The 26,470-nt window shown below is 44.4% G+C and overlaps 1 protein-coding gene across 1 annotated transcript in view; it reads right to left on the bottom strand.

Moving 5' to 3' along the window:
• LOC118214420 (FERM and PDZ domain-containing protein 4-like) overlaps positions 1-26,470 on the bottom strand; it is an 89,024-nt gene that overhangs the window by 28,853 nt on the left and 33,701 nt on the right. Inside the window, 1 exon segment of the mRNA XM_035394344.1 lies at positions 2,923-3,039. Coding sequence (XP_035250235.1) covers positions 2,923-3,039 — 117 coding nt within the window.

Here is a 26,470-nt window from a genome sequence, read left to right as displayed (position 1 = left end):
TTTCCGATAGCTACCGGAATGTATCCCCCCCACTGCGGTCCAGTTTTCACAAATTCTAAATCTGTGCCCTAAATTTTTTATTTTTAGAAAATTCAAAGCCTATAACTCCCAGTGAAGTAAGACGGTAGGTCAGTGGTGTCAAACTCGTGCCATGGAGGGCCGTGTGTATGCAGGTTTTCATTCCAGCCTCAGATCTTGATTATATAATTAGTTAAATTATTTGCTGAATTAGGGATGCAGGTTTGTGCACAATGGTGACCCGACGTCTATGGTGACCCGCATTGTCTAAATAAAAATTTTCTTATATTCTGTGCTTCAATGCAGTTAAACGCATATGGCTGAATGAGTAATTGGACTCAATTAAGGCAGCATTAATTGGTTGGAATGAAAACCTGCATACACACGGCCCTCCATGGCACGAGTTTGACACCACTGCGGTAGGTCAACCTTACCCTGCTGCCTCCAGAAAACCTAAAAGTCCTTCAGGGCCCTGGACAGAGGTGGCCTCAGAGAGAGAGAGAGAGAGAGAGGCGCATTCACAGAGCTGAAGCAGATCAGTAAACGGCTCAGGTACTGCTTGCTCCTGCCTTTGTCAGTTTGGTTATCAGGACCCGTTGCTATTTTTGGGGGATAAAACTTTACGGGCGCAGCTGCTGCAGGCTTTACCTCTCCAAAAACCCTTCAGCTGCCAGAAGGCCTTTCACAAACATGCCCTTTTGTTCTTGATATTTGTTATTTAAAAAAAAAAAAAATTTCTTTCTTTCCTCCATTGTTTATTTTGGCTCATCCCCAGACAGGAAGTAGAACACAAAGAAGAAGAAGAAGAAAAAAACTTTTAAATGATGGACAAATTGGGACTGCTGGGTGGCTCATTCGGTTAAGCCACCGCACTGCAGTGCATGGATGAGGCCCTCAAATCCAGACCGCGTCTGTGCTGACAGTAACTCAATCAGGCAGCACATAAATGGCGATCACATCACCCAGGGTACGGTTCAGTCAGAGGGAACAAGAGTCAAAAACTCAAACTTTTGTCCTATTTTTGTAATATAACAGTGTGCGCTACAAAAAAAATAGTGTAGTCTTATGCAACATTAAATTAAGTATGAGCACGATTACGTATGTGTATAAAGACAACAGAAGAAAAATGAAAAAAGAAATGAAAGCAGATGGTATTGGGAACGCAGATGGTCTTGGGAACTAAGAGCGAAGATCCAAAAGCTGGCACCGCTCCCGTTGCTGTTTACACTGCTTTTGCCTTCACAAAGCTGTTCCCACCCGCTGTCAGATCCAGCCAATTACGGGAGACTGCGAGGCATCAGGTCCGCTGGCTAGCTGTCTGTCACTGTACACGGCTCGCAATCTACAGTTACAGACGAAGCAGAACAAAGTGCTATATTTTTTCAGGAACAAAATTGAGTTTCAAAAAAAAAAAAAAAAAAAAAAAAACTGGGGACATTTCACTGTATTTCTCTTGTGTTTCGTTCACCTTTGATCTTAAAATCATAAAACTGGCGAAACGGTAGCTGGTGAAAGCTACATAGAACACAGACCCACAACTAAGGCCTAGCCGGTGTTTTACCAGGTTGATAGTATACATACATGAGCGGCACTCATAGTACGTGCAATGCAAATTATGCCAGGAAGCTCAAAATTCCAGCCGACCAATCGGGCGGCTCCATTAACCGTATAATGACGTGTTTCCACAATCATCCAATCACATACACACAACACTCTTCTCTTACCTATCCAATCACAGGCACACATCACCAATGGAGTGCCTTTTAAAATCAACAACCAGACCTCGTAATGCTACTGCTTACCGACCAATTTGTCTGCATTAAAACGGTTAGGCAAAGAAGAGCGGGCTAAAGATCCTCCAAAGCGATGTGAAACGCTGACATCAAATTATAGGAAGCGTTCGCTCACAGTTATTGCTGCCAAAGGTGGTGCAGTCAGTAATTAAGTTTAATGTGCCATTTACTTTTTTCACATGGGTGAAATGGCTATTTGATAACTTTTTTCATTAGAAAAATGAAAATCATTTTTAAAGTGTTTTGTGTTTACTCAGGTTTCCTTTGTCTAATATTACATTTTGTCTAAAGATCTGAAACCACTCAGTGTGACAAATATGCAATGATAGAGGAAATGAGGAAGAAATACTTGTTCACGGCACTGTAGAGCTCTACCCCACGGCGTCTTTGCTGTTCACCTTCCAGAATCTAACACACGGCATCTCATTTTACAAAATGGACACGGGCACAACAACTCACGTCCGAGCTACAGGAAATATCCACGTCGATTTCCTCCTATTAGACACGAGAGAAACCGCCTCCGCTCCCGAATATTCATTAAAAACCAGAGAGGAAAGGGATGAACAATTAAGCGTTCCGAGATGTTCCGGGCTGACTGGAAATATTTTTAGATGGATAGAGTGTTTGTGCTCGTCACAGCCTGCGTACAAGGAAGCAGAGTGATGAACCAAGGCTGTCCTCCTCTTACAGCAGGGGCGACGCTGGCGAACGTGGACAGAAAAGTGGTAACGATTTTAGGGGCCCGAAGCTGGAGAGGTGGGACGGGACACACAAAAAATACAGTAGGATCATATACAGCTTCATATATTCAATGGCAGTGGGGTCCAGTGTGAGAGTGTGTGTGTGTGTGTGTGTGTGTGTGCGTGCGTGCGTGCATGTATGTGTTTGTGTGTGTGTGTGTGTGCTTACATGTGTGTGCACACGTGCGTGCCTGTGTGTGTGTGTGTGTGTGAGTGAACAAGACTCATCTGTCCAAAGCAGAGGTGGGAGAGGGAATCAGTATTCTGTGTGCACAGGGGGAGGTGGAGGAAGGGCATTGCGTCTGGAATAATCGCACACTGCAGAAGAACTGAAGGATCATGGGAGACTGCCACGCTGCACGCACACTTACTTGGTGAAGCAGTCTCTCCCCTCTCTATTGGAAGCCATATCCCAGCCATATGGGGGGGCTTGGGAGGAGCTCCAGGTCCCAGAAGGTGGGGGCCAGCCTGCTGATTTGGTCCTGTGGCTGCAGAGGAGGGGGGGGGGGGGTGAAATGGGGGCAGTTAGTAACAGCAACAGAACTACTCCTACAAGTGGCGGAGGCAGTTAAACCGCTTTGAAAGAGCTCCCTTAAAATGTTACCTTAAATGTGACCGCTTCAAATGGCCCAAACACACACACACACACACACGCACATGCACATGCACACACACACACACTCACGCGCAAATTTTTGTCTGGCTTTGCACATTCCACCAAGAGAATAAACACTAAACTGTGCAGAAAACGAGGAACTCACATTGGTCCGTCCGTGGATAGCAGTATTTAAAGAATTTATGTGCTTCCACTGAATCATAAATGAAGCGTTGGCTGTTTTGGGCGAACATTATGTGAAGTGGGATTTATGGAGTTTAATATTGCAGAAGCAAATTATGCATGTTACGCGCATAACTCCACGTTTAATTTCCCTTGAACTACATGATTTGTCAAAGACGTACATGCACACACAGGTACATTATATTAATTGCTATTGTTACCAAATTAAAGCATTCAGTCTACCAGGCAAGATGAAAGCAATCTTTATTATTATTATTATTATTATTATTATTATTATTATTATTACCAGCAGAATTCAGGACAACTTTTCCTTTTTTTGTGTAAAGAACACTGTTGAGTCCAGGGAAGGCATGATGGTTATGAAGTGCAGTCTCTGTTCCATACCTCAAAGCTGACTAAAGTCATGATGCAGCAAAAGCAAAAGTTTAGAAACTGCGTTTGTCTGTTTGTCTGTAGAAAAATTAATTCTTGCCTTTAAATTGTTAGCAAGTTAAGTACAAATCCCAGCCTTAATGTTAAAGGGCAAAAACCAAACCGAACTGAACTGATACGAACCGAACAACCATTTAAATACTGAGCGCAAAGCAAACCAGTGATGTAATCTCGGGAAAAAAAATAAAAAGCGAGGCGTGAAGCATGCTTCCCCTCCAGTGATTTCAGACGCGTGAAATTGGCTTTGAGTTCGGCTGTCAGTCCGCTCTTCCAAAGGCTGTCATCCCCGGGGAAGTTCTGATTAAAACAATGTCAAGGGGAGCTTTACGCCACAATCAACCGATTCCTTCGGTACGGAACATAAAAGCGCCGTTGATTAAAGCCTTTTATTATGAAAGGCTCGGCCGCAATTGTTCAATCCTTTTTGGTGGGAAATTAGATTTTCCCTTTGACATAATGCCATTCCACGCCATTATCCCCGCAGTGGATGCGGAGAGTAGACGCGTGCGCTACGCTACGCGGCGCTGTCAAACAGAGAGGGGAAATTAATTGCGTTAATGCGGATACCAGGTCACGTCAAAACCTCAGGGAAGAGCAAACGCACCCAGTGCTAACACACGCGGGCACGCGAAACGGGAGATTTTGCGGGAAAAGCTGAAGACATAAGCCAAGTTCATGTTTTATACGAGTAATCTGTCATATTGTAAGCTTGCCACCAACACTGCCAATGCCACGTGGTAAAAGCAGTCGTAGGGACTGGAGTGGAGGACCGCGTGCAGTAGAGACGCATTCTGTGTAAAGATCAAGCGTAAAAAAAAAGACAGTGAGTAATCATTAGCACGAAACGGTCCACTCCGATTACCTCGCGGGCATTCTGAGTGCAGAGGGATCCGTTTCACGTTTAAAATGCCTGAAATACAACACATCGCAACAGGGCACTCTCTGGTCACATGTTTACTGAAGTAAACCTGTAATTGGTCCTGCGACCCTCACCCCAGTGTCTGCAGAGCTCTTGGTCAGAGGTTTTTGCAGATGCAGCCGTTGTGGACATTTTTTTCTAGTTTCAATACAGTTTTGGTTGGCAGCAGAAAATCAGGTCATTGTACACCACTGTTTCACTACCCTTTTACGATATGGTTTTATTCAAATTCATCTCCATCCATCATCTACGCCCACTTATCCCGGTCAGGGTCCAGGGTGTGTTACTGCCTCTCGCCCAATGCATGCTGGGATCGGCTCCAGCACCTCGCCACGACCCCGCCCAGGATAAGCGGGTATAGGTAATGGATGGACCCTGCCCAGGATAAGCGGGTATAGGTAATGGATGGACCCTGCCCAGGATAAGCGGGTATAGGTAATGGATGGACCCTGCCCAGGATAAGCGGGTATAGGTAATGGATGGACCCTGCCCAGGATAAGCGGGTATAGGTAATGGATGGACCCTGCCCAGGATAAGCGGGTATAGATAATGGATGGACCCTGCTCAGGATAAGCGGGTATAGGTAATGGATGGACCCTGCCCAGGATAAGCGGGTATAGATAATGGATGGACCCTGCTCAGGATAAGCGGGTATAGGTAATGGATGGACCCTGCCCAGGATAAGCAGGTATAGATAATGGATGGACCCTGCTCAGGATAAGCGGGTATAGATAATGGATGGACCCTGCTCAGGATAAGCGGGTATAGATAATGGATGGACCCTGCTCAGGATAAGTGGGTATAGATAATGGATGGACCCTGCCCAGGATAAGCGGGTATAGGTAATGGATGGACCCTGCCCAGGATGAGCAGGTATAGGTAATGGATGGGCCCTGCCCAGGATAAGCGGGTATAGATAATGGATGGACCCTGCTCAGGATAAGCGGGTATAGGTAATGGATGGACCCTGCCCAGGATAAGCGGGTATAGGTAATGGATGGACCCTGCCCAGGATAAGCAGGTATAGGTAATGGATGGATGGATTTCCTCGTCATCCTTCTCCGGTCCGGATGCTTTCAGCTTCCAGCGAGTGATTTTGGGGCGCCTCGTGCACCCTCCCCCGAACACGCCATTTTGTGCCGTGCGCTGCAGGCTACTTCCCACCTTGTGGATTACCGTGACAACAGATTCATCCCTGAAGATGTCATTACGGCATTGCAGAAAAAAAACCACACAAATTCCCACAAACAAAATTCGCTAAATATGCAAGAAGTATGTGACCTACTTTCTGAAGTAATGAAACTTGATATAAATGCAGGAACCTGATGCTGCATAAAGAACAGGGGGAAAAAGTCTTTGAAGCAGTGCTCACAGGAATTCAACGAGAGAAAGACAAACAATGCCAACCAGTTTTGCTACTGTGTCCCTACATTTCTCTAAACTTTTATTTTTTGACAATGTCATCCGAAAATATGCCCTGTAGGAGCCTCTCACACAGATGGACCCCGGCCATTTTCGACAGACAAGAGGCATCTGAGCGTGACCCTTTGACCTGCGATCATCCACAGTGTGTGTGACACCTACAGTATGTGGATGCACAAAATCAGACATGCAGTACATCGGAATATGAGTCCAGACAGACAGACAGACAGACAGACAGACAGACAGACTGGCAGGCAGGCAGACAGGCAGAGAGACAGACATACATACATACATACATACATACGTCAGAATGTAATCGCTGCGTAACAAACTGCTCTCATCGTGAAACACGCGAGAGAAACAAAACACAGCGACCCGGCTGGTTTGAAAAAGGGGGCGTGGCTCTGCGCAGACATGCGATCCTCCTCACAGGTACAGTACCTGCCTCACCTGAGTGGCCCGAGGAAGAGCTCTGCTCAGGTTTCAGGTGCTGCTCAGCAACACAATTAAAGCACGAGCCTCTTAACAAAGCCCTGAGCTTCCCCGGTGTTGTTAACGTAACGCTGTCAGTCTGTAAATACATGTCACCCAACGTCTCTCTCTCTCAGAATGGGGCTATTATGATAACAGGCTCGTCAGCTCGCGGGAAGACCATATTAATCTTAAAACAATGAGCTCGAGCTGGGACATCACACGTCAAACGCCTGTCAATCTATGTATGGAGCACCCCCTCCCCCAACTCCCCCACCACCCCCACCCCAATTCATCATTAATAGCTTTCTGTCTTTCTCCAACATACAAGAGCTCTTAATAATGTGCATTGTATTTGTGTGTGTGTGTGTGTGTGTGTAGGTGTGTGTGTGTGTGGGCGTGTGTGTCTGTGTGTGTGTGTGTGTGTTTTTGTGTGTGTGTGTGTTCATGTTCCTAAACCTGCCTATGTGATTAATCACGTTGCCAATTTTTGAAAGGTTCATCAGCCAGCAACCAATCTTATTTTTCTTGCTTAATAGCACCTAGTTTGGTGGCAGTATCTCAGCATAAATAATTTTACATATAATTCACTATGACAAAGAGATTAGATGGCATTCCATAATTTTCTACTAGCCAATAAAAATGTTTAAATTGAAAACCAATTGTTGCTTTCTCTCGTTACAGCCTAAAATGCTAACAGTAATTGGCTGATCTAACACATTTAGACAAGAATTGATTCTGAAACTGGAAATGCTTTTTAATTATACAGAACGATTAACAGCAGGTTTTTAGATACTCGTGAAAGAAATGCTCTGCCTTTGCGATGTGTAAATCATCGACCTCTGCTGTCGTGTGTGCGTGCATGTGTATATGCGCGTGTGTGTGCGTGTGTGTGTGTGTGCGTGCGTGCGTGTGTGTCCGCAAGAGAAAAAATATGTGAATGTGTGTCCCTGCGTAAGTGTTTGTGGACTGTCGTCAGTTTGTCATTGAACGAAGCACATTTATCCCATTAGCAGAGAAAAGCACAGAGTGTCCACTTTTGTACAGCAGCACAGATGGCACTGTGACAACTTCCTCTGTGGGTATTTGGCCTTCTGACCCCAGTAACGGTGCCAGAGTTCCAATCACAGGTGCACCGGAGGGATTTGCAGGTTGGCCTCTGTTTGCGCTAAAATACAAAGCGACTGTGCACTGACGGGTGAGGGGGGGGGGGGGGGTGCAGGGGGTGCCATTGCGGGTGCATGGAGATTGTGATCGCAAAGGGCACCTCTGGTTTAAAAAAAAAGAAAAAGAAAAAGTTTTGCGGTGTACAGTGATTATGAATTTTGTTTTGGGGCTGTGCCTCGGACGCAAAGCACAAAGCGTGCCACAGCTACTCTCTGGGACCTAGACTCAGACTCAGTGTCAAACCACCTGATAAATCATCACAACTTAGTGGCCAATGGGGAGGTTGATTCTCCATTGAATCACACCAAGCCTCTCTCTATTAGTAGTTAATAAAACAAAATTCTTCCAAAGAAATATGTTCCCCCCCAGGCCATCAGCTTATTTCTGTCACTCATCATAAAACCAGAATAGTGCTGGGCGACCTTTCACTCGATCTCTACACTCGCCTACTTTTTTTTTTTTTTTTTTTAGCAAAGAAGCCATTCGGTCTTTCCTGGAGATCAAGAGCTGCTGGGACAGGTTTCATTCGATTCCAATCCACACAATTACTGGGGTGTACATGCAGACATGATACACTATAACTTCTGAGTTTTTTGTTTGCCAATATATTACAGGAAGAAGCACTTGGAGGCATGTAATTTCGGAAGCACTTAGGAAGAAGCTTGTCAGGAAAACAGTGGAAACCTCACAATTATGGTACACCGTGTTTATGACCCTAATAAAAAATAGTCTAATAGTTAAATTCAAATCAGTACAACATGGTAGTAAGATGTTACACAGCACATATCTACATATGCGTATGTGAAGCTCTCTAAAAGTAAAACACTGAAAAACTCATTTCATAGCAGTGCATATCACACAAGCTGCCCTAATGACCGTGCAATGGAATTAGAATAACAATCTTTTAAATCAGTTAATTTTTAAAGAAACACTGGCGTTTGATGTCAACCTTCTTAGAGCTTTTTCGTGAACGTTCTGAGCGAGCAAGCATTCTGAGTCGCCAAGGCACAGAGAATATTTCATTAAGGGAGACAGGGACCAGAGCTTATAATTCTGAAACAAGGACAGGCAGTGGAAGACAGCTAATTTTACAACTACACATAATTCAGTGCACATGCTGAGATCATTTTATTGAAGACGTTCATGATCCAGCACCGGAAATGGTCACGGAAAACGCCACAGGCTAAAGGCCATGCAATAAGCCTGACTTGTGTCCTCCAGTCAACAATATGGAACTGGCTTTGAGAAAGTGAAACCAGATGGACTGCTTCACAATCTATTTCAGCTATTTTAATGATTCCACACACATATTTTACTCCAAAGATAATACTGTCAGCATGGCATGGTAATTATATCGGTTGGCAGTTCACATAAATTAATATTTATGATTCTCTATGATTCGAGAACTGCACTAAATTATACCTTTTGTCTTGCAGAATTACGATTAGAATTTAAATACTGGCATTTGAAAATACAAAAAAAATTATGAACTAACGGAGGGAATCTCCCCATTTAACCTGAAGAAAACCACAGCACGGACTCAAACCCAAGCTTCAAACTTCATCTTTTAATCCTGATCATTAAGGAGAAAAACAAATTGTTGCAGAGTAAGAGGATTCGAACACACAACCTCGCTGAATGAGATTAGTGGCATATTTCATATGCCTAGTTATGCTGAAATAATATGAATTTCGATTGACATAATGATTTAGAAAGAGGTGTGTGTGCCATCAATCATCCACAAATATAAAAATATAATCTATAGAGTGCTCTTACAGAAAACCATCTACGTGATAAACTGCTACAGCCATTAAGAAATGTCACTTTGTCCAAAAAAAAAAAAAAAAAAATTAGTAACCTGATCATTAATTCGGCAAAAACGGATTACATTGCTCGGTTAACTGCTTCTCACCAATGTAAAATTGCTGAAATATCGAATGTCTCCACTATAATCTGAATCTTCCCGTTCTCCAGTGAAGCAGAGATTTTTTAATTTTTTTATTCAATGTCTTGTACTCACATTCCATTCAGTTTCCCAGATCATGCAGTTCATGTACCGTATAGGTTAGTGATCAATAAAATATATCAAGTGATGTTATTAAAGTACATGGACCTTGATGAGTTAATTAGTGTTAGGCATTGAATTAAGCAATATCTCAATCTTTTTTTATTGTTTCCTGCAAGCCAGGACACAGATATCTGGCTGTCATTAAAGCAACAGCAGCTCATTGAGCCCGTTCATGCAGCAGTTAAACAGGCCAGAGAACAGCCATTGATTCTCTACCCCATTTCCCTCAGCCAGGGGGACTGAAGTAGGCTAATACTCACCAGCTCGGATGATTGTCCCTCACAACTCAAGCCCGAATCGACAAACCGTGGCGCAAAATCCATTTTCTTTCTCTCTCTTTTAAAAAACAAAAAAAAAACAAAAACCAAAATCAGCCACACTTCTTATTTAAGTTTATTTGGTTGCTTTTTTTCCGAGGAATCCCCAGAGAATTTCAAATTGTTTCTCCGCTAAATTACGTCCCAAAAACACAGGGCGCGTAAGGGCTGGGGAGGAGCTGTGTTAAGAGAGTAAGTAAGTTCACTCCTGGACAGCGTAACCCAACCTTGGCAGCAGGCATTAATAAATGATGAGCGCACAGTCGGGCCCACAGATCTAAATAATGGAGTGCCAGACCAGACTGAACAATTCATGAGCGGGTCACTCCGGTGCGAGGAGATTCGCGAGGGGTAGACGAGTGTTTATTTTTCTCCTTTCGCCGAATTTGCCCGTCCTCGGATGCGAATCTACCCTGACACTTTCCCCCAAAAAAATTATAGCATGAGATCAAGAGCGGGTGACAAGGGAAATGACAACACGTGAAATAACATTAAACTTATTAATGTAGTGAAACGTGCAACAACACTGAACAGTCCTATTATTATAAATAATCTCTAATAAACACCAGTGAACAGACATGCACAATGACTTCAACAACACTGGACTGGCTTGTTCACTGAAATGTGCAGTATGACAGTATGATTTATATTTATTTACAATGTGCAATGCCACTGAAATTACTCACTGACAAAATGTACACTTAAACTGTGTGCAGTATTTACTTAAATAGTGAGGATACTTTCAGCCGGTATAACATAACATTTTAAATATTCAGTGATTGTTATCAGCTCTATGAAATTTTAAAATATATCTCATGTAGCAAGTTGCGCATTAGCCTTTTCCAAGGTCTTCCAATGATCTCCAAAAAATAACAAACAAAAACCATTTATTTATTCTCTCCTGCATTTTGGGTTATCATGGTTTTGTGTGCTGACAAGAATTCTGAGTGGCCAAGGCTAAGCATTGCAATTGGCAGACAAGAATTTTGATTGGCAGTTCTTTGTGACCGGATTCGTTTGTACTATTGGGGGAAAAATAAAAATAATAATAAGGAACACAAATCTTTGCTGTAGAACTGATGCCTTTCACAAAACTCTCTGAGACATTTACTTGGGTCATGATGCTACTTTATAATAAGAAACAATTGACTGATTGACAGATGGATTGATTGGCCAGGCTCTGATTGGCTCAGGGCCCCTTCTAACTTACACTAGTTATGTCCTGATAGTTTCTGGTCTCTTGGACCCAATTATTTTTGTTTGGTGAGAGTGACAGATCCTGTTTTTGTTATTTTTAAAGATTTTTTTAAATCTCGTTTGAGTGCTATAAATGAGGAATGTCTTACTTAGCCGGTGGGCGTAAACACATCCCAGTGGGCGTTTTATTTTGTGGTGAAAAGTCAGCGAAACGCTGTCTAGGTGTCCTGGTGAAAACCCGGCTAAAGGTTTTCTAGCCGACTAGCATGTAGCCAGGCAATATCCGGGTAAAGCCGGAGCTATATTTGGGGTCAATCTAGTCCGTTTATGTCAAAGTTCCTCTCAACCAGGATTTCCACCCCTCCAGGGGTGTAGATTCGGGTTTTTGCGCACTGGGATATAACTCTAGACGGTCCATTGTGGACTGAGTTTAGTGGGAAATCTTCTCCCTGATTTGTTTAGGGAGGACATGTTCTTTTCTCCTCTCCTTCACGGACATCCGCTATTTTTTCCATCCTCCTCTCATCCTAACTGATCCAAACCTAAATGACATTCTCACAAATATCATTCTCGCAAATGACATCACATCACATTTATAAAGCTTTTTTTTTTCTTACTGACTCTATCACTACTAGCCTTCATCATGTGGTACGCTAAGCACTAAATATGTTCCGGTGGCAACATAAATATGTTTTCCTGGGCTCTGTGCCCAGTAGGATGTAGCAGTGAGCTATTTCGGTTACAGACCTGGAGAGGAGGCAAGTGGCTTTCAGTTAATTAGCAAGATGTTAAACGATGCCTCCTATTTCATTCATAAACAAGGGTGATTCATCTTCCCAAATTTGGGGTTCGCTGTTAAAAGCACAACAGGAGGAACAGATGAACTCCAAACAGTAAAAACAGAAAAAATAGAATTTACTGCATCTCCCTCTGATATCCTACTAAATGGTAAATGGACTGCACCCTACTAGATGTGCATATTATATTTGAGCTGGTGACATTCATAATAATGATCAAAATATTATTCCTCAACAGCAAACAACAATATTTGTGCAATTCATGCGGTGTCAGGTCCCAGGGCGATCTGTTGCTATGGTACCGGTCAAAAGCTGGGAGCCTCTGCTCCATGCTCACGCAGACAGCTTGTCGCGCCCCTTATCTTAAAACACGATGCCCCCCTGCACCCCTAAGCAGGTCACAGAGTACAGGGGAATGGAGGGGGGGGGGGCAAGGGAGGTGGGCACTCTTTTTAAACCTGGTCTTCGTCGCGTGGATCAAACATGTTCAGGACCCACCAAGGTTTGAGTCACGGAGACAGCTTGAGAAGTTGTCTCAAGTGAACTTCAAAAAGGGTAGAACTAAATTAACATATGTGCCCCCCCCCCCCCCCCCGCAATCTCCCAGTGCAAAGGGGGGGGGGGGGGCTGAATACCCAGACATAGACATTAACTTAGGTCTAATTAATGAAAAACATTGTTCAACGAATGTTGACAACTAACATTGTTCATCGGTTGCGTTAAAAAAAATGTTCATACATTTTTTAAAACCAGACTTTACGTTGACATGTACCTTATCTTTAAAAAGGTACTTGCTTTCCCTTTGCATTGTGTGAGCTCTATTTAAGCCTCTGAGACTGTTTACCAAAAGCGCTTGCTCAGGCTACATGTTGTTTCCGAGTTGCAGTGCATACACACTGAAATGTCCCATCATGCCTCACCCCCATATGTATGACAGGCTAACTCCGCCCCTGGTTTTAAATTGTGTGCGAGGCAGATGATTGTATCAGGCTGTTTTCAGTTAGGCAGTTAATTAAAGAGGTTCTGCGTGCATAATAATGCGTCTATGCTATGAGGTGCAGTAGTGCTCCTCTGCTGCACACAGGAAGGTAAACAACAAGCCCCTGAGACCCCCCCCCCCCCCCCCCCCCGCCAAACCCGCTGCTCACTGCACTGCAAGGCAGGCCTGGGTCAAATACGATTCTAATACTTTTCTACGCTTTACTGATCTTGTCTGGTGTATTTGGAACCAATGAAATTCTCTCAAAAAGTGCAAACCCCACCTTCTGGTCATATTGGCAGGCTCAATTACACCAGGCAAGACCAATGGAGCTCAGAAAAGTATTTGAATCCAAAACAAAAAATACGTATTTGACCCAGGTCTGGTGCAAGGGAATTTTTCTCAAAGCCCACGAGGTCACAGCCTGTTTCAGACAGCGGGGGGGGGGGGGCAATGACTCAGAACTCAGTGCATAGACACAGTGCACTGGACCAAGCGATGAGCTAATTACAGACAGGCTTAATGACGGAAAGAGGGGAGAGGATCTGGTGCCTGGACAAAAGGGCCTAGACAAGACAATCACATTCTCTCTCTCCTTCACTCTTTCTCCAGCTCTCTCCCGCCATCTCTCTCTCTTCTTCACTCTTTCTCCAGCTCTCCCTCCATCTCTCTCTCTCTCCTTCACTCTTTCTCCAGCTCTCTCCCTCCATCTCTCTCTCTCTCCATCACTCTCTCTCCTGCTCTCTCCCTCCATACCTCTCTCTCTCCTTCACTCTCTCTCCTGCTCTCTCCCTCCATCTCCCTCTTCTTCACTCTTTCTCCAGCTCTCTCCCTCCATCTCTCTCTCTCTTCTTCACTCTTTCTCCAGCTCTCTCCCTCCATCTCGCTCTCTCTCTCCGCAGCGTTCTGCCTCCCAGTCCTGCCGTCTCCATCCCTGCTCTATCTCTTCGGCGCTTCCTTATTTCTTTTCTCTCTTTCTCGAGCCTCTTTTCCTGTCTCCCGTTCTTTGTCCTGTTAACAGCGAGTGCTGGCACGGCACTACGACCCCGCGGACGAGGAAAATAGAACAACAAAACGAAGCCACGGCTAAATCCCGACATTTGATTTAAAGATTTAAATAAAGATTTAAAGATTTGAACATGAGTCGTCTGTAGATCGTGAGCATTCACAAGCAGAAAAATTCCAGAGATATCTTTTGGTATCCGCACGAAATGGCCTGCCTGATTCAAAACACTGAACACAAATACGGGTTGTAAACTCAGATAAAGATAAAGCAGACCATTAGACAGGTTCAGTAGTGAAGCTGCTCTATTCTACACACACATCCCATCACAGATTTTTCCATCTTCAGTGATACAGCACACCCCCCCCGGGTCCTTACTGCAGCTTAGCCTGGCATCCAGTTCTCACTGTGGCTCCTCACATTTCAGATCACATTTTAAAATGTTCACAATATCGAAGCAGGATGCAGACGTTAAAAAGTTCATTCACAAAAATGATCTTGGAGACCAATATAAGTAAACTTGAAATACCCACATGATACTATAAAGCTTTCCCTTTAACAGTAGTGTTCACCCATGAAATATCTACAAATTCTAACTGTCATCAGATCCATATGTACCAGATCTGAGAAAAATAAAATCCACTGGCAAGAACCTTGACTTTTCACAAAGTAAATCATAATACATTTTGCTGCACAGCTGTGTATAAACCTTACCACACAAACATAATAACCTTACCACAATACACTATACACAATGCTGCACAGCCACCTAGACACAAGTTCACACTAATGCAGAACTACACATTCACACATAATGCAGTACAATAACATCCACCAGGAAAGATACAGACCCATTCTCTCAAATACAAACAGATTTACACCCACACATAGATACAAACAAACAAACAAACATGCACATGCACACGTGCATACACACACACACACACACACACACACACACACACATACACAGTCATTCATGTATATGCATGGACATAGACGCACTAGTCCACAAATAGTCATTATATTCAATTTGCAAATACTCCTATCCTGGATGTCTTAGATTGTAACAGAAGATAAGTACAGACTAAGTTATTAAAACATTCCCTGGTAAGCGTATGTGCAAAATATTTAAAGTTATAAATGCAAGTAACCTTATGCCCATATAAATATAAATACACCACAAAATGCAATATAAGTACAGAAATACATAATAATACATATAAACACATTTTGGGGACACACGGCTAACATTCACAGAAGGCTACAGACCATGCTGTAGCGGTCCAAAAGTAATTACATAAGTACACTAGGGGTGGGAACAGGAAGACTCAAGATGAAACCCAAGATGCAGGCTGAAGAGTCGGACAGACAGATACTGACACACATACAGACGCACAGCACGTAGAGACAGACAGAACACAGACATCATCCCTTTCTACCACGTGAAGGAGTCACGCACTGACCTTCTCTGGCAGACTGCTTAAAAAAAAGCGAGGTACTGTGTGCTTCAGAGAATCCCTACTGTGTGCTGCTCTCTCTCTCTGTGCTCTCTCTGTACCTGAGCACCCGCAGACTATCAGTGTGCAAACCCAGGACAGGCAGAACGCTCTGCTCTCTCTCTGCTCTGTCTGTACCCGAGCACCCGCGGACTCCCAGTGTGCAGACCCAGGACAGGCAGAATGCTCTGCTCTCTCTCTCTGCTCTGTCTGTACCCGAGCATCCACAGACTCCCAGTGTGCAAACCCAGGACAGGCAGAACGCTCTGCTCTCTCTCTCTGTGCTCTCTCTGTACCCGAGCACCCGCGGACTCCCAGTGTGCAGACCCAGGACAGGCAGAATGCTCTGCTCTCTCTCTCTGCTCTGTCTGTACTACAGCATCAACAGACTAAGTGTGCAAACCCAGGACAGGCAGAACGCTCTGCTCTCTCTCTCTGCTCTGTCTGTACCCGAGCATCAGAAGACTAAGTGTGCAGACCCAGGACAGGCAGAATGCGCTCATCCCCATCCGGAGCGCCAGCGATGCCTGGAGCTACAGACCGCTCCGTCCCGGGCCGTGTCTCCAGAGCTGGCTCTCTGTGAAAACCTTTCAGGAAGAACGACTTAGAGAGAGGAGCGCCCCCCTCTGGCCCGGCCCAGCTAATGACCGTCCTGGGGGGGGGGGGAGGAGAACGCGGGCCCAAGGAACACAGTCTGGCTGATCCAAACCGCATCTGAAGTTTCTGCCCCAGTGCTTTTAGCCGCCGGGACGGGAGAAATTCGATAGCGCCGCCTTTCCCCCCCCGAACGCGCCTGTTTTCAGCCCTGTTACTGTCAAGCGGGGGGGGGGGGGGGATGGGGGGGGTTCGTCGACTGTAACGCACAAATCCTGTTTGGCCACTCTCAGTGCCAGAACCGTCCGGCCTTCCCAGAGTGCTCTATGAGTGTTCTATTGGGATTTATAATTGCTCTATGAGTGTTCTATGAGGGATTATGAGTGTTCTATTGTTCTAATAACTGGGTGTGCAAAAACTGTTTTTCCAGGTTGGTGTGCCCTCTTCTCACTTTCAGCACCTGCCCCTCAAGCAGTCTCTGCACAGCCCTGATGCACAGCCATTACAGTGTCGTCAGTTCAATGGATGAACCGGTGAATATAATATCTCTTCAATTTGCTTTTAATTTTGTTTGATTAAAAAACAACATAAAGATAGAGATAGAAAGATAGATAGAGAGAGAGAGAGAGAGAAAGAGAGAAAAAGAGCGAGACAGAGGTAGAGAGAGAGAGAGTGAGAGACAGCAAGACAGAGAGAGAGGGACAGAAAGAGATACAGAGAGAGAGACAGAGAGCAAGAGAGAAAGAGATGCATGCTGGGAGAACAGGAAGGGCATCAGCACCCTGTTCTAGTATTGAGCATTCTCTCAGTGCTGCCTGTCCTGCAGAACGCAGCATTAGCATTCATTGAATTTCTCAATTAGGACAGCAGGAGCCGCGCCGCATTAGGAACAGGAGCTGGGCCGCTCGTCCGCATAGTGAAAAGTCCACACACAAAGTCGGGGTGAAATCCGAACTCCTGCCGAGATAAAATGTCCACGACGCTGTGAGAAACGGCGAGTGTGTAATAATAATGATGATGATCACACGTACAGAAACGTGCCGTGTAATTAAAGTTTCACGTGTCACACACTGAAAAATATCAGAGAACATAAAATCGGGATCATAAAACTGCTGGAAATTCTACCATCCCCGGCACCTACCGCAACCCCCCCCCCCCCCCCCCCCGGGCCCACACTCCCCGTGCCCCCCCAAACCCCCTTCCCCTCCCCCGCTAATGACCCCTTGAGCGTTCTGGAGGGGCGGGGGTGGGTGGGGGGGTTGTATAAGTGGCAGTTATACGCTGCGTAGCGCCAGGCCTTCGCCCGCCCGGTGAACTGCGTTAATAGTCTTCCGCCCGGGCGCACATGACGCGCGTTAAACCTGCCGCGCACTCCGCCGCGATGGAGTCCCGCGGGTCAGCGGGCGAAGGGCCCTGCGTCTCAGAGCGCCGAAGACGAGAGGAAGACAACGGCCGCGTTCGCCCGGGAAAACACTCGCTTTCTTCCTCACCCACCCTCCCCCGTCCCCCCCCCCCCGCCCCCCCGCCCCCCAATGGCCCCCTGGCTCCTCCAGCGGATGCTTTATTTAAAATCTTCACGAGGCGGAGACCGCGCCTGACCTCTCTCCGTACGGCAGCACAATGCCCGAGAACATCTCCCTCCTCACACTCCGATGCACAATTAGGGTGCTGCGTACTGTGCATTTGCCCTGCCTGGTGCACTGGAAAACGCAGACTGACTGAAAAGACCTGACCCATTACAGGCATTTAGCAGACGCTCTTATCCAGAGCGACTGACCCTAACCAAAGAGCAGACCACATATGCCATTTGTGCAGACTGACTGTAAAGACCTGACCCTAAAAGTCACAGGTTCAATTCATGCGGAGGACACTGCCGTTGCACTTCTTGAGCTTCAGCATATTTGTAAAAGTTGTGTAAGTCGCTCTGGATAAGAGCGTCTGCTAAATGCCTGCAATGTAATGTAATGTAATGTAATACACGGCTCATAATGCAACTTTGCCCGAGTAGGAGACAGAAAAGCTCTATAGGTGAACCTGTTATGAATGTGTCAGCCCTGCCAAGCACCAACAGAACCCACGTTTTCAAATCCAGATGAACCCCCGCGATTTTTGGCTGAACGGCCACCGTACAGTAGCTCAGTGTGGACAAGACTCCAGATTCCACAGTGCCAAACTAGCCAGCTCAGCTAGCTTTGACGTCGGCCCCCGTCTGACGCTGGGGCCGGTCCCCCAGCACGGGCAAAGGGAAATTATTAATTAAATATGTCACTCTCCACTTTTAAACCCCTTCTTCAAAGTGCTCCATTTTTCACTGCTCTCAGACGAGCCAACTGAGCTTTTAACCCGGGACTGTGGGTTGTATATTAGAAGTCCTCACATGCCGGAGGGTGTACTCAGCGTTACATAACCTCATGTGTGCTGGCAACAGTGGAACCCTGTGAAATGCAGTGGCACTCATATGGGCACTCATAAGTCATAAGCTGTTGAAATACGTGTGCTTATTTGCACATTGCTGAATGCAGTGACTGTCACTGCAGACCGGGGTGGGGGGGGTGGGGGTGGTTGGAAATGTGATCATGGACTACACACACACAGCAACAAACACACACATGCACAAGCACACACACACACAGCAACAAACACACACATGCACAAGCACACACACACACAGCAAGAAACACACACATGCACAAGCACACACACTCACATACACTTACAATCACACACACACACACACACACACACACACACACACACTCACACTCACATACACATACACACACACACACATGCACACACACACACACACACACACACACACACACATACACATACACATACACATACACACACACACACTCTTTGCCAATACTGCTGTCCCCTCTTGGGCCCTATCCAGTGACAGAGCCCCTGAAAGCTTTCCCATCGCGCTCCCCCCCCCCCCCCCCCCCCCTTATGTGTGGCCCTGTTCACAATAAAACTGTCACCTTCACAGGCTCAGCACAACACAAACAGAGGCTGTTAGGACAGGCACGGCTGACACTCATGGGTTTTTGGAGGACACAAAGCCATTAATCAGTGCTCATTCTTTTTTTTCTTTCTTTTTTTTTTACATTTATCCGCTGCTCAATGCACTGTATACTACAGCTTACTAAGACGATTACTACACACCAGGTCAGCCATCTCCACACTGAACACATAGCTATTCATTTGAAGTCAGTGCAGCATCATGTAAACCACCAGTGATTCGTTACTGCAGCAAACCAGCCACTTGAAACATATTAGCTTAGCTACTATAGCTATGGCATTATATTAGCCTAACTGAAAACTTTCTCATTGGAGTTGGTACAATTTGATTTTCCAATTGCCAAACATGCACTGAACACAAGATCGATACATCGTTTTTATGTAATAAATTTATGATCATTTATAATAATACGAATTTAATCCATTGTTCCTTTCTCAGAATGAGCCAAGTAATGCAAGGAGGCGATTCATTCCCTCGCCATTGTAGCGGGTTTGGCACCAATTCTGGTTTAATACAGCCGACATTGTCAACAGCGCTTTTATTAATGCTAAATCAACGGGATCTCATGATTGAAGTACACTGGCCTCACAATGCCTGATCTAGAAGACAAACAGGGCCTAGATCCACTGTCAGAGACGACGTCTTAGACGTCCATTTTAGAACCAGCTTTGATTCCCCTGATCATCCAAAGGGATTTTTTTTTTTTTTACGCTACACTCTGACTGAACGGAACTGCTTCCTGCTCACTCAAGTTCATAATATACCCCCTCAGAGGCTGCATAAATATCCTGCATTAATATGATTCTGTGGACACCTTGAACATCCTTTCCCAGTTAAAGCCTCGCTTGAAGGGACATAGCAAGAGCAGACTGCCAAATGGTCTTAGTCCCATCACAGTTCCTCGCAGTGACAGTTTTATTTCAGAGTTCGAAAAATTCACACAAATTACTCTCGAATGGACGTGAGGAAATTAGAAGAAATAAGACAGGTTCTCTGAAAAAGTTCAAAACCAAGGCCGTATCCCAGCGTTCATAACTTAATTCTGCCTTCTTCCCATTCTTAAAAACATACTATTTCAAGCGTACTGGATAGAACGCACTTAACAGTATACAGTCACGCAAGTACAGTTCAGTTTCATTGCATGTGGAACACACTCAATGATGTCATCACTTGCATCAGAATACCTTTGACGACCACCAGGAAAAACAGTAGCGCTGTATTTGTACAATTGACTGCATTGGTTGCTGGCATCAATATAAATAAGCTATTATCAACAGGGATCTATATTATTACGGTTAGCTTGCTATGATGGCCAGACATTGTGCATATTCTATTGCAGTATTACCGCTGTCAGGTGCAACAAAGCCTATCATGAAAATGAATATAAATAAGATTAATAGACTTGCTGAAGGTTGCTTTTATGAGCGTAGTTACTACAGTAAATGATGGTTGCTATGTTTAGCCTAATGACCTCTGGAGAGGAGAGAGGCATACAAGTATTTATTGGTGCACCCTCAAAAGTCTGCTTCCTGTCAAGTGTGGAGATAAACTTCTGGTAATTGCAGTTTGTACTTCCTGTTTGAATACTTGCATACTCAGAAGGCCCCACAAAACAACCAACATGGCGACCATGCTCACCATGCATTTTAACAATCCACTAGCAAATATGTACAATGGAACCCAGCTCAAGATTTTACCCAAGCAGAACCACCCCCCCCCCCCCCCCCCCCCCCCCCAATTACAGAGTCAACACTTTCATGGATATTCCCCTGTCATTTCCCTAAATTTACACTACCTCCTCATATGGTCATATATTTACACTTACACGCTTTCTTAAACTGCATAGCCTACACTCTAATGAACATAGCCTCTGCAGACTCTCAGTAACTTATACAGTCTATGCTGTCATAAAGTTTCTCCCTGACACGTTCATTAAATTAAACAGCCTGCATTGTTATAAATTCCCCATCACACACTCATACTCAATAAATTATAAAGCCTGCATATAGCCAATAAATTGTATGACACTATATCATAAATTTGTACAATCCACTGACATACTCCCAGTAACTTCAAAAGCCTGTGTTGTCACACACACACACACTTTCTCTCTCTCACTGTAAATTATACATCTTACACGGTCATATACTTGTCCCATTCCCCACAGACTCTCATATTACACAGCCTATGTATAAAAAAATTCCCCTTCTAACACATCCCCAGTTAATCACACAGGAACATAGCTTACCCCCTCACGATAAAAGACACCCCCAAGCCCTCTCCCAAACAAACATCCAAACACACTCTCAGTAAATTACACACACAGTCCACATCGTCATACATACACTGCACTCACTGTAATTTAGACTGCAATAAACATACTCCCCTATACTGTCAAAAATATTAAACGGTCTACAGTCTCATAAAATACACCCCCAACCCCCCCCCACCCCTACCCCAGACACTGCCCCCCCCCCCCACCCCAGACACTGCCATTGTCACTTCACTCAGGTTCTCACAGTAAACAGGTTTAGTAAGGATCCTAAATCATCACAGATAGACTTTACTGTATATAAAACGACAACTCCCGGATTTATAGTCTGCCAAGGTGTAAATTTGTCATATCTGCTTTTATTATTTTATTATTATTTCTAAATTTGTTCTCTGTGAAGCATCCTGGGAAAATAATCCTTGCTCAATGGCAGTGTATTTAATCAAAACTGACACATTTGTTAGTTTGGCAGTTCGGACAGACATTTGGTCTGCTTCAGTCAGTCACTCATATTTTGAGCAGAGACACTGCTTCGGTTAATATTAAATAAAGATTTCTGTCTGGTGACATCAGATGACAAGACATCAGCCATGATCATCGGTGGCTTCGCAGTGTCTGTGTTCATCTGCAGTGTCTGTGTTTTTCTTCAGTGTCTGTTCATCTGCAGTGTCTGTGTTCATTTACAGTGTCTGTGTTTATCTGAAGTGTCTGTGTTCATTTACAGTGTCTGTGTTCATCTGCAGTGTCTGTGTTCATTTACAGTGTCTGTGTTTATTTACAGTGACTGTGTTCATTTACAGTGTCTGTGTTTATCTGCAGTGTCTGTGCTCATTTACAATGTCTGTGTTTTACCGGTGTGTCTGTGTTTATTTACAGTGACTGTGTTAATTTACAGTGTCTGTGTTTATCTGAAGTGTCTGTGTTCATTTACAGTGTCTGTGTTTATCTGCAGTGTCTGTGTTTATTTACAGTGACTGTGTTCATTTACAGTGTCTGTGTTTATTTACAGTGTCTGTGTTTATCTGCAGTGTCTGTGCTCATTTACAATGTCTGTGTTTTACCGGTGTGTCTGTGTTTATTTACAGTGACTGTGTTCATTTACAGTGTCTGTGTTTATCTGCAGTGTCTGTGCTCATTTACAATGTCTGTGTTTTACCGCTGTGTCTGTGTTTATTTACAGTGTCTGTGTTTACCTGCAGTGTCTGTGTTCATTTACAGAGTCTGTGTTTATTTACAGTGTCTGTGTTCATTTACAGTGTCTGTGTTTATCTGCAGTGTCTGTGTTTATCTGCAGTGACTGTGTTCATTTACAGTGTCTGTGTTTATCTGCAGTGTCTGTGTTCATTTACAGTGTCTGTGTTTATCTGTAGGTGTCTTACAGCACCAGCGTTTAGAGGAGAGGTCTACCCCTGGCATTTCCACACATTTATTTGAATGCTCAAATGTGTCATTACCCCAAACACATTAAAAGCAGGCCATTAAGTTTGTTCTGTTTCAAAGCGAGTGCTTCGTGTCATGATATTCATATCATGAATATCAGCAATGCTCTCGTCCTCGACATACGTGTGATACATCTGGGTGATTTCATAAAGCTGACTTCAGAGACAGATAGGACAAGATGAAATAACAGATCTTGTGATCTTTCATGGTAATATAGACAACACACAATTCTTGTCTATACTATCTTACACAAACTATCTTCTCAGCAAACAGGCCCGATTTAAGAAGTCCAAACCTTTTGATGATAAGCTCTATAACATTATGTGTTGCTCTGAATTGAAATATTTCTTCAGAGACACATAAGACCTTTAACACAGTACAATAGTTGCTCTGTAATGATTGTCTGATTAAAGATTAGCCCTCTGCAGGAAATCGCAAAGACAACATAATAAATTATTTAAACCGTAGGTGTGCCCTTTTAAACCGCAATGCATATATTTATGAGATGTATTTTAAAAAACTGCCGCGTCATTTGCATTAGAAATCATAAGAAAACAAAAATCCTAGCAAACAGCTATAAGCAGAGAGAGAGAGAGAGAGAGAGAGAGAGAGATTCAGATGCAGAAAACAGCTTTAATGGCGGGTGAGGCTCGGTCTGAAAGACGTCTCTTTGTGAGAGAGCTTATCATTGAGGAGCGAAGTGCATTATCTTGCGGTTTGCGAGGTCCGTGTTTACTGCAGGAAAGGTGCTATTTACGTAAAGCCCTGCAGATTAAATTACTTTAAGATTAAGTGTTTACTTTATAAGCCATTGCATGAAGATTTAGGAACATCTGCTGATAATGCAACTTAAGGCACAGCATCTCTTGTGTTTTCAAATGACCCATTGTTTGATTGGTCTTATTTCGTGATTTCATAAATAATTGATGTATTATGCAAATATTTTTTTTTTTTTTGTTGCATTTTTAATTATTTTTTGATTACTAAACAACCGTTTTCATTACAGATAGCAGCATGCACACATCTGAGAACCCTATTTTCAGACTGGCACAAAACAATGAAAAGACCAAATGCAAGCTTACTGCTCATTTTGCCCACTGCACTGATGCCCTTGAATAAAATGTATGAATGAAAAATTCATGTGATCTCACCGGCAGGGGAGAGGGTAGCATTAACGGGGATGTAATTATGAAAATCACTGCTAGCTCCATATATTTAAAAAAGCAAAATATTTCTGAACAAAATATTGGGGAGGACTTTTACTTTCTGAACCAGGATTTTCCACCTCTGGCTAACACTGCAAGTGGATCTCGAGGCTGAGTGGTTTTGACACAAACAGCGCATAACTGAGCCCAAGACCATGGGTACTCAAATCTGGACCTTGAATAAAAATATGCCCCTGATTTTCTTTCCCCCCCCGGCTAATGGACTCAACAATTAGTGCTACTGCTTGGCCAGACTGTATTCACACCTGACTTCCCAGGTAAAGAGAGGGTGGAAATCCAGAAGTTCTTGGACCTTGAGAGCCGGTATTTGAGTAACAGGGCCCTAGACAGTGCCCCCCTCCCCCCCCCCCCCCCCCCACAACCCACCAAAAAAGCGGAATTATAAATCATACATAGAGACAAATGCACTGTTCCTTTTCTAAAATAAATAATGGAAGTGAGGCTGAATTGAACGGCTGACATTTTCCCGGCCTTCCCAGGGCAGGCACAACCCTGGCGGCGCGTACCCTTTCAGAGAAAGGCTACGGTACAGTGGTGCTGAATGATAATTCTGCAGCTCCCAATTCAGCAATAGTAAAGGTATGCTAGCGTACCACACTGCCACGCTTAACAAGGCCTGGGTGGACAGAGAGGCAGGACTCAAACAGCAGAGCTTCCTTCTGCCAGACAGAGTGCAGATTAATCTGGCCAGGGTTCCGCTGCATCAGTTCTTCCCAACAACCCACTGGGTGACCACAGGCTACAGTTAATTAATTAATGCATTCATTCATTCACGCACTCAGTCATTCGCTCACTCACTCACTCACTCACTCGCTTACTCATTCATTCATTCATTCGCTCACTCACTCACTCGCTCCCTCACTCATTCATTCATACGCTCACTCACTCGCTCGCTCATTCATTCATTCATTCATTCGCTCGCTCGCTCGCTCACTCACTCATTCATTCATTCATCTCCTGTAGGCACCGACTCTCCCGCAATACTGCACAGCTGCAGCTGCTGCGTGTGGGTAAATGCACAGGTGTGCATGCCTGTGCCGCAGCACTCTGCGCTCAGGTGAGGACAGCCAAGCGATGGCCTGACAGGTGTGATTGGTGATCGGGGAGGGACCCGAACCAGCCCTAGAGTTTTGATGGCCCTGAACAAGAATGTTGTTGTGGCCCCAAAGTGCTCCAACATAAATCACACCCACCACCACTTAAGCTTGAGTTATGGGGCCCAGGGACGGTTGTGGCCCTAAACGACCGTATAGCGTCTCAATGCCAGCAGACAGCTCTAGGTGGGACGATAACAAATTCACAGGAGGACACTGATGCGGTTTTGAAATTATGTGTGCTATCTATATATGTGTTATCTCTCAATATTTGAAAGCCGAACTGTCAAATGAGACAAATTCATGTGTTAGGCTGGACAGAGTATCGCCAGAAATGAACATTCTTTTCCGTTTAAAGGTACCGTTTATTGTAGGGATGCAACGTTTGCCATTCCTGGCACGCCTTTCTCAAGACAGAGACCATTTATTTAAGATATTAAAAATGAAAAAAAATTCGGTTTGAAAAAAAAAAACGGAAAATGGAATGAAAGAGGAAATGTCAGCACTTGCTCAATCACAACGAAAACTAATAAAAACACCAATCAATTTTTTTTTAAAATGTAGCCAGAAATTAATATAGCACTATAATTCTTCAAACAACTGTGGAATAAAAAAAAGAAGCTTTTTCAGCAAATTCACAAATGGTTACAAGAAAACCCATTAAGAATAAATAAATATGAGCATTTCAAAGCAGTGAGCCGTAGGTGGCAAGTAGATAGCAAGTTAGTGATAACTGAGGCCATTACATAGGGGCGACATAGCTCAGGAGGTAAGACCGATTGTCTGGCAGTCGGAGGGTTGCCGGTTCAAACCCCACCCTGGGCATGTTGAAGTGTCCTTGAGCAAGACACCTAACCCCTAACTGCTCTGGCGAATGAGAGGCATCAATTGTAAAGCGCTTTGGATAAAAGCGCTATATAAATGCAGTCCATTTACCATTTACATAGGAATACAGAATAAGGCTGCATTCAGAACAGATCAGGCAATGCGGGAAAAGCGGCAGTCCTCCCATTCATGTGAAAGGGGGTAGTGCGTTTAGGCTGCGGGAGTGGGGACCACATGGGGTGCAGAAAAAAACGGCAGCGGCCGTGCAGGAAGAAGTAGAACCAGAATCAGTTTTTGCCGTAACGCAACCTGACATCACGCTGCGGTGGCCAATCAGGTAAGCCGGCGATCAGAGCGGAAGACGCCCACG

This window comes from Anguilla anguilla, chromosome 15 (genome assembly GCF_013347855.1).
Source record: "Anguilla anguilla isolate fAngAng1 chromosome 15, fAngAng1.pri, whole genome shotgun sequence".
NCBI classification, from domain to species: Eukaryota; Metazoa; Chordata; class Actinopteri; order Anguilliformes; family Anguillidae; genus Anguilla; species Anguilla anguilla.
Note: the sequence above shows the minus strand (reverse complement) of the source record. Positions and strands in the feature narration are given on the sequence as shown.